Source organism: Gopherus flavomarginatus, chromosome 10 (assembly GCF_025201925.1).
Source record: "Gopherus flavomarginatus isolate rGopFla2 chromosome 10, rGopFla2.mat.asm, whole genome shotgun sequence".
NCBI lineage: Eukaryota > Metazoa > Chordata > Testudines > Testudinidae > Gopherus > Gopherus flavomarginatus.
In genome coordinates, this window is record NC_066626.1 from 5,061,443 (window position 1) to 5,070,838 (window position 9,396).

The 9,396-nt window shown below is 56.6% G+C and overlaps 1 protein-coding gene across 2 annotated transcripts in view; it reads right to left on the reverse strand.

Moving 5' to 3' along the window:
- The window catches only part of LOC127030321 (maestro heat-like repeat family member 5), a 38,634-nt gene extending 34,820 nt beyond the window's left edge, over positions 1 to 3,814 (reverse strand). The window contains exons 1-2 of one of the 2 annotated variants that reach the window (XR_007768349.1): positions 3,400 to 3,814; positions 2,465 to 2,950 (exon numbers count right to left, since the gene is read on the reverse strand). Coding sequence is in view for 1 of the 2 variants with exons in the window: in XM_050916599.1 (XP_050772556.1) it covers positions 3,400 to 3,501 (102 nt within the window). In the remaining variant the exon portion in view is untranslated. Of the gene's footprint in view, positions 1 to 2,464; positions 2,951 to 3,399 lie in introns of those variants that run through there. The other variant, XM_050916599.1, reaches the window with a different exon arrangement.
- Positions 3,815 to 9,396: the final 5,582 nt, after the last annotated feature.

The window sequence follows — 9,396 nt, forward strand, 5'->3', positions numbered from 1 at the left end:
AACAAGGGTCTGACCAAGCAATAATGACTGACTGACCCAGTGGTCTCCTCTCAGACACTTGGGGATCAGCCAGGGGGACAAGGAGCAGAGAGACACCCAGAGCCATAATCCTCTATTAACTCACCCACCCGGGGATTCTCCTTACGCCACGTAGCAACGGCTCCATGTAAGAAACTCAAATCACTGCAGCTAGCGAGGTTCCAGTGTGGGACCTTTAGCACCAGCCTGTCCCACTGGCTGCTGGATGAGGAACTCTGAGCTGGAGATAAGGAATGGGCTCTTCTCCTGTCTCCAGGAGGCATCCACTGCAGGGACCCCAGCCAGCCCCACTCCCAGAGCTGTGTCCTACCCTGCCACAGTGTCCTTACCTCCCCCACCCTGGCGGTGTTTTTATAGCCCAGGAGCCTGCTGTCCTGGTGCCAGTCGCAGCACCACAGATCTTCTGCCTCGTGTATTGTCAGCCCTGGAAGAGAGAGAGAGAGAGAGACACTTTGATCATTCTGGTTGCAGTTTCTGTGTCCTTCCAATCCCATTGGTGGCTGCCCAACGGAGTGGAGAAGAACAGAGGCAGAGAGAGACTTGTTCTCCAGCTGGGGTCAGGCTGAGAGAAATTGTCTGGGGTCTCATTATCCACCTGTGGTCACTCTCTGTCCCGTCTTGGGTTCCGTGTCCCAGTGGATTCCTTACCCCTCTGTTCGAGCAGCAGCTGGTACAGCCGATAAGTCCCCTCCCTGGCCTGTCGGCTGATGTCCTGGTCTGGGTCACTCACAAAGAGAGCCAGCTGGGCCACGTGGTGACCCAGCCTAGGGAACTCTGCTGTGATCTAATGGAAGGAGAGGAGAGGAGACTCCATCAGCATTTTCCTGTCAGCTCCCTGTCCCCTCTGGGCCAGAAGGCTCCTTCCCCTTAGCCCCTCTGCAGGAGATGCTGGGGGAGAGGAGCCTGAGACAGACCCTTCATTTGCTCTGCTGCCAAGGGAGCCAGGAGATGCTTTGGGATGCCAAGCAGGGGCTGGAGCATGCTCCCTCTCAAGGTTCCTTCCCCACTCTGAACTCTAGGGTACAGATGTGGGGACCTGCATGAGAACCTCTAAGCTGAATTACCGGCTTAGATCTGGTTTTTCTGCCACCACCCAAAGCATTTAAGAGTAATTTGGGAAACTCTGTCGACCTCCCCGCTAGAATATCTCCCTCCCAAACACTAGAACCCTTCCCTGAGTAGCCTTGAGAGAGTTCTCCACCAATTTCCTGGTGAACACTGATCCAAACCCTTGGATCTTCAAACAAGGAGAAATTAACCATTCCCCCTCCTTTCCCCCCACTAATTCCTGGTGAATGCAGATTCAACCCCTTTGGATCTTAAAACAAGGAAAAATCAATCAGGTTCTTAAAAAGAAGGATTTTCCTTAAAGAAAGAAAGGGAAAAATCATCTCTGTAAAATCAGGATGGAAAATAACTTTACAGGATAATCAGATTCAAGGAGCCCAGAGGAACCCCCTCTAGCCTTAGGTTCAAAGTTACAGTAAACAGAGCTAAATCCTCTTAGCAAAAAGGAACATTCACAAGTTGAGAAAACAAAGATAAACCTAACACGCCTTGCCTGGCTGTTACTTACAAGTTTGAAATATGAGAGACTGGTTCAGAAAGAATTGGAGAGCATGGATTGATGTCTGGTCCCTCTAATTCCCAAGAGCGAACAACCCCCAAAACAAAGAGCACAAACAAAAGATTTGCCCCTACCAAGATTCAAAAGTATCCTGCCCCCTTCTTGGTCCTTTGGGTCAGATGTCAGCCAGGTTACCTGAGCTTCTTAACCCTTAACAGCCTAAACTCAAGCCTATGTCATTCCCTGCTCTGACTCTGCCTCCCCAAGAGGAACACTCCGAACCCACAGCCCCTGCAGCAGCAGATCCTACAGCCCGTTGGAGCCAGCCCCCCTACGCCTGGAGTCAGGAAGCTGGGGTCAAAGGTCACTTACATCAAACTCGGGGAGGGTGACTGCATATCTCAGCAGGGCCGTGCTGCTCTTAATGGCCCTGACTCTTTCCTGGGGCACCCTGGACATAATCCAGAGGTTGACATGCTGTGGGGAAAGGAGGCAGGTCAGGATCAATGGGCAGGTGGTGCTTTGCAAATGAGCCCCAACCCCTGCCCCAGCCCCAGGGGACAGAGACATTATGCGCAGGGAGAATAGCTGAGTCATTGATCACAGAGCTTTAGAAAGGGATTCTTTCCCCCAGAACGCAGCTTGTATCCTGCAGGTCACAAATTGTCAGGGTCTGTCTAGATTGGGACATGGTTCGGTATCGGGGCTGTTCCCATCCTCCCAGAACTCCTGATTCCTGAACAGTTCACCAGAAAGGAGACTGAATCCTCTCCCTTCCCTGCCACTAAAATCCTTGGTGGGATGTAAGGAGTCACTGAGAGCACAATCCCCCCAGAAATTTCAGAGCATGTCAGAGAGAAGGGCTGATTCCCTGGGGTCCTCCTGTTTCTCTAGGAAGAAGCGTGTGCCTCTTCTCTGAGAACCATCTCTGGAATCTCATGGGGTGTGTGTGTTGGGGGGGTGGGAGAAGGGGGGGTTTCAGACTCTCGCTCCCCAAGACAACCAGGGGCCCTCTGGTTAGTTCTCAACAGAACCAGGCAGAGCTCTGGCTTGAAGTCCCAGCTCCTTCCTCTATCCCTCCAGAAAGCAGGACCTGACCCTGCATTGCTCTGACCTCCCCAGCCAAGGACGCCGCACTGGGGACCCAGTTAGGAAGAGAGAATAGGAAATGGATCTGCCAGTCTCTCCTTACCAGCCCCCCAAAGAGTTAAGATAAAAGTAGTTCCTACCCCTCCTTATGGGACTCACCTCCACGATGAAGTGGAGCCTGTCTGCATCTGGGGACTCTGCCAGCAGGTTCCCCAGCACGGCATCCAGGAGCTCTGGTATGACTTTGTGCAGAGCCTGCAAAGCATGGGTCAGAGTTAGGGAAACTGGGCCAACACCTGCCACAGGATGGGAAGAGGGGTCTCTGGGAAGCACTGGTGAGACTCCCAAACACATGTCCTGGCCTCTCTCATTCACATCCCACTGCAGGCAGTTAGCAAGGATTGATGCCACCTGGATCTCTGATCCATGAGCTTAGCAGGTCTCTGCACAAGGCCTTGTAGGCAGAAGAGTAGGAAACAGCCAAGTTGCTATGGATGGAAGCTGGGTTGCTGGGCAAAACACGGCATATGTAAGAAAAAGAAAGAAAGAAAGAAAGAAAGAAAGAAAGAAGGGGGTAATCCTCTGGAGGGAAGGATCCAAGCCTGCAGCTTGTTCCATCTCTGCTTACCCCACCCTAAATCTGGAGCTCCAGCGACTCAAGGGAGCAGGGACAAGGACCATTCTGGAAGAGGAGGAGGATGTACCTGGGTGTTGATGGTGTCCATCTCTGTGCCCAGGGTGAAGACCAAGCCAAGGGCAGCTTTCAAGAGGCGGGGCTCTAGGTCAGGCTGAAGGGCTGGTTTCATGGTGCTGGCAAGAGAGAGGAGCTGGTATTAGACTGCGCAGTATGGGGTGGGACTGTCACCAACACGGACACGAAACCACAGGGATATAGGCACAGGCTGACGAGAATGGAAAGTGAGGCACTGAGCTAGGGAATGACAAGGCCAAGGCGTCACAGACAGACAGTGGCAGGACAGGAATAGCGTCTGTTCCCTGGAGCCTGCTGCCTCTCCTGTATCTGAGCCCGCGAGTGAGCCCCTCCCCAAGGCCCCTGGAATGTTAGTGGAGTGAAAAGACAAACCCAGCCAGGAGAGAGTGAACCTTCCCGCCCCACCAGCTCTGCCAGAGGAGCCACTCCTGGGAGGTGACCGACCTGGGAGTGGGAGGGACAGTGACTCCCAGCCTTGAGCCTGAGCAGCACTGGGGTTAGGGGAGCCAGCGGGAGCTGGGGGGGTGGGAAGAGGGGGCTGTCTCGGTACCTGAGGTTGCCCACAGCAGCCAGGCCGGCGAGGATGGCGCTGGGTGGAGAGTCTTTCGGAAGCTCCTCAATGAGCTCCTGTGAGACGCGAAGGAGACAAAGGAGCATGAGAGATTCGGGCCCTACTGACACCTCTCAGTGAGGAGATTACACAGCCAGTACCCCACATGGCCAGCAGGATCCCCCACTACCTCCTGCTCCGCCCATTTCTTCCTGCCCATCAGACTTGTCCCCCTTCCAGGATTCCTGCCCAGCTCAGTCCCAATCCCCTTCTTTCCTCCTCCCTGTCAAACCTGCCCCCATTCAGCACCAACCCACTACCGAGCTGGGACCATGGGATTCCTTGTCCCCCAGTCACAGCTGCCCTCCAGCCCCACAATTCCCCCACTGCCCAATCTCACAACTTCTCCCTTCTCTTCTCCCCAGCCTTCAGCCTCAGCAATCCCTGTCCTCTGCTGCCAACCTCCAACACCAACCAGCCCCCACCCATTAACCCGGCGATACCCCTGCCAATCCCATGTCTCTCTCCTCCCTCCAGCTGCCGGATGACGTGTCTCACTCACCAAAATCCTCTCCACCACAGCCACCTTGCAGCAGTGCGGCTCCAGCGTGTCCTGCCCTTTGTCCTGTGCAGCAAGACACGCGGGGTAGATGGCCCGCAGGAACCTGAGCTGCTGCCCCTCATCCTGTATCCACCGGGAGTGGGGGATAGTGAGAGAGAACCTGTTAGCTAGGGACCTTCCTGCCCCACCCACACCAGCTCCAGGGCTCAGGCCTCAATGGGGGATTGTGGGGAGCCGCCTATTCTCCAAATACCCCACAACTCCTACACAACCAGGATTGGGAACTGGGACAGTGCTTGTGCGGGGAGGAGATCTCGGCTGTTGTGGGACAAACATTCCCTTCTTGGGGGTCCCACATCAGGGATGGAAAAGGGCCCCCTTAGGGATGGTGGATCATCAGGGACAAGACCCTCAGGCAGGGGGTGGGGATGCTGAGAAGGGACAGGACAATCTTGGTCCCAGCCCAGATGGGGAACATTTGGACCTGTTCTCTGCACTGGAGCTGCTCTCTGATGACCTTGAGAGCAGCTTCCTCTGTGGTCATCTCCAGCCATTCCTCCTGCGCTGAATCCGTGGGGGTCCCTGCACCAGGGAGAGAAGGGAAGAGGGTGATGTCTGCTGCCCCTTGGGGGAAGGACAGGGGTGTGGCGGGGAGAGCATGATTAAAGTCCCCCCTTCCCACCTCAGGCACCCAGGGCAGATCGGGCCCCACACCTCCCTCTCAGGGATGCCTTCAGCCCCCAGCAGCTTCAGAAGCCCATAGCAGAGACCCCTCTGCCCTCCACTGTCCAGGACTCCGTGGGAGGTGCCGACTCCCCCAGCCCTGGAGCATCAAGGGACAAAGTGGCAGCAGCTCTTGATGCCCCCACCCCCAGTTCCCCTTGCTGCAGGGACAGCTGTGTGACTGCTGCTGGTGTCAGTGGGGTTCACGTGGCTCAGGCCAGACACCTGGGCTGGGGACCCCTCCCCGCCATATCACTGGGAGAGTGTCTGGGCCCAGGGTGTTCATATCCCCGTCCTCACCCCTCCCTGAGCCCAGCCTGGCTCCTCACCTGGAACAAAGCAGCAGCGTCCATCGGCCTCGCTGCTGCTAGAGCCCCAGGCACTGCTGCTGTCCCGTGCTGAGCGGCTGGTGCTGGGGCTGGGATCTTCCAGCTCCTGGTCTGAGGGGGCTGAAAGATCCTCAGTGCCCGGGCAGGGCGATGCCCCCTGCTGGGAATGGGGGCTGGGCTCCTGGGGCCGCTGATGCCCACATAACAGGCCCCAGAGCCTCCCTGCCCGGCACCCCTCCTGGGCTGGGTCTTGTCTGCCACACCTCTTCCTGAGCCAGCTCCACCTGGGCTTGGTCGGGGCCTCTCCCAGCTCAGCGCCTGCGCCGGGAGCTGGCTTTCTTCTCCAGAAGGCTGGGAACTTCCGCCCTCTGGCCTGGATGGGAGCTGCTTCCCCGCCAGCGGGGACGGAGAGGTGGCTCTGCCCGTTGGGAATATGGCCTCTGTTTTCCGAAGGCTCTGGGGCCACCTGCAGAGCCTTCCCCCTGAATCTCCGCAGGAGCTTGGCCATCCTGGAATCGAGCGGGGAGCAAGTGTGAGTCTGGAGTCACTCATGGGCCTTTTCGGTCCCTCCTCAGCCCTGCTCCAACCAGAGCAGCCCCTTCTCCCCACATAGGAGTGCAGGGAGTGCAAGCTACACACACTGGCAGGAGTTCATTGCATGATCTGCTCCCCCTCAACCTTCTCCCTCCTCATTGCTTTTAGAGCAATGGAGCCAGCCCCAAAGACCATCGGTTACCCTGGACAAGCAGCCTCCTCCTGTCATCCCAGGCCACAGTCCCCTGCCAAGGCTAGAGAAGGAACAGAACCCAGGAGTCCGGACTTCTCCTCGGAACCATTCCCCACGTCAAAGTCACAAAGACCCTAGGCACAGGAAGCCCAGGGCCATCCTCACTCCCCATTGATTTTCATGCTCTGCAGCTCACAGGGTCTGTCCCAGCTCTGAGACTCCCAGCCTGGGGAACAGTGTCCCACAAGGGAAGGGCTGGGAGCCCATTGCTGGGACCTTTCCAAACACACTGGAGATGGCTCTGGAGAAGCCCCTGCCCAGTCGGAGAGTGAGGGGCTCTTGGGGGCTGTTTGCAAACGAAATCTCCCTTTGGAGATGTTCTCTCCCCTTCTTCCAGCCTCTCTCCAGACAGACAGGGGAAGCCACTGAGGAACCCTAATGCCACTCACTTTCCTGAGGTGATGGTCTGATGGATGGCGGACATTCAGGGTCAGTAGATGTCCCTCGCCCTCCTCCTTACTTTCCACTGCACACTCCCTCCCACAATTGGCAATTGCAACCAGGCCCTAGTGTCCAGTTCCACAGCCTTTGAGAGGGAGTATCACTCCTGGCTCCATTGCTGCCTATTGATCTGTGGGACTGGGCAAGTTGCTCCACCTCTCTATGGCTCTCTGGGCCTCACATCCCCGAATAGGCTTTAAAAAAGACAATGCTTAAAGTCTGGCCCCAACTCTTTCTTGTTTCTCTCCACCAGCCATTTTAGCAAAGTTTACAATTCTGGACACCTGGAAACATCCTTTTCTCCTTCGCAGACAGCTTGAGCCTCCCTCCTCACTCAGGCTCACTGCTGCCAAGACTTAGAGAATCGACCCTATTCCCATCGGACATAGCCAAGGAGTCCCACAACAAAGCGGGGACAGCGTCAGAAAGAGAAGCCAACAGTTCTGACTCTTTTTCTAAGTAACAGACAACAACCCCCACAGAGGCAGGGACAGAGCCCAGGAAACAAGGAGTGAACATTTTCATGGAAACCGTTTTCTGTCAGAAAATCCATTCAGATTAAACCACTTTCTTTCTTGAAATCATAACACATAGGATGAAAATTCTTTGCAAACAATTATTTGCCGGCAAAACAAGAGCATCTCCTGTTTGTCACAGTGCATTAAACTGTTTTGTCGTACACAGAGAGGAGACACTGTGATTTAGAAAATTAGATAAGATGCTTCAGTCTGAGATAAGTAGTTGCCACTCTTTGTGATGCAGTAGGGACTGTCTGTGTGGGGAGTGGGAGAGCAGGGGAGGACTTTAGGGGATGGACGATGCCAGAGCCTGTAACCTGAGCTAGGTAAGGGAGGGGAAAGGTCAAACACCTTTGCCCGGGAAGGGGAACAAAGGAAGGGAGTGGCAGGAGGGAAGCAGTTTGAGTTTGGGCTTGGGGCTGTGTGGGCGGAATTCAGGGTATCCTAGCTAGGATCCAAGCACCCTGAAAGCCCAGAAGGACTCGGTGGAGGGGTCCTGACTGTGCCTGCAAGCTCTGCTGTAACCTGTGTTCCTGTTGTCCAATAAACCTTCTGTTTTACTGGCTGGCTGAGAGTCACTGTGGGTCCCAGGAAGAGGGGTGCAGGGCCGGACTCCCCCACACTCCGTGACAACTGGTGGCAGCGGCGGGAGATACTGCACCCCGTGGACGGCGCTTCCTGCAGTAAGTGACTGGGGAGCAGTAAAACGAAGGGGTGGTTAACCCCTGGGAGTGTGTGCCCAGTGAGAAGGACTTTGCAGTAACAGGGTCCCCCGGGGGATTGCAGCGAGCGGTCCCAGGGGCGGAGGAGTCTGCAGCTCGACCCTGGCAGAGAGGTGGTGACCTCAAGAAGGGCTGGTGCACTAGGGGTCCCCCTGGAAACCGTGGGGAGCGGCGAGCACCCCGGCCTGTGAGTGGTCAGCAGGAAGATGTATGCCAAGCGGCGCAAGTGTGACCTGGTGGAGCTGTGCAAGCAGAGGGGGCTGCACCCAGGGAGGCTCAGCAAGGACCAGCTGATTGCACAGCTGGAGCAGGGAGACCGCATGAATGAACGGAGCCCTGTCTCTGAGGGAAGCAGCCGAGCAGATGCAGCGCAGGCACCAGTGTCTGTCCCCGCTGGGAGTGGTCAGCCGGCGGACGAGGGCTTCCCGAGACCCCCCCTTCCTAGGCGTAGAGGAAGGGCGGGAAGGAGCCCAGTGTATACCGAGGGCACCGTGACACCCCCGGCCAGCAGGGGATCTGCCCGGCGAAGCCCACCCCCCAGCAGGGGATCCTCCCGGCAACGCTCGGCATCCGTGGAGCGGATGCGGCTGGAATATGAAAGGGAGCTGAGACGGGAGGAGCTCGAGTTAAAGAGGCGAGAGCTGGAGGAGAAGGCGAAACAGCGTGAACATGAGGAGAACCAGCGTAAACATGAGGAGAACCAGCGTAAACATGAGGAGAACCAGCGTAAACATGAGGAGAACCAGCGCCAGCGTGAGTGGGAGGAGAAGGAGAAACAGCGTAAACATGAGCTGGACCTGGCCCGGCTGAGGAGCAGTGAGGCTCCAGCTGCGGTGAGTGAGGGGGGACCCAAGCCTACAAAGAGCTTTGATAAGCACTTGCTGCCCCGGCGTAAGGAGGGGGAGGACATAGATACCTTCCTGACGGCCTTTGAGAATGCCTGTGAGCTGCACAGGGTTGACCCTGCAGACAGGATCGCAGTTCTCACCCCCTTGCTGGACTCCACAGCCGTGGAGGTGTACAGCCGACTGAAAGGGGCGGAGGCAGGGGACTACGAACGGTTCAAACAGGCCCTGTTCCGCGAGTTTGGGCTGACTCCTGAGATGTACCGGAAAAAGTTCCGGAGCCAGCGTAAAACCCGTGAGGTCACATACCTACAACTGGTCAACCGGGCGCAGGGGTATGCTCGCAAGTGGACAGCTGGGGCCCAAACTAAAGAGGACCTGCTTGACCTATTCATACTGGAGCACCTGTACGAGCAGTGCCCGTCCGACCTGAGGCTGTGGTTGATGGACCAGAAGCCGGAGAACCCGCAGCACGCAGGCCAGCTGGCTGACCAATTTGTGGACAGTCGGGC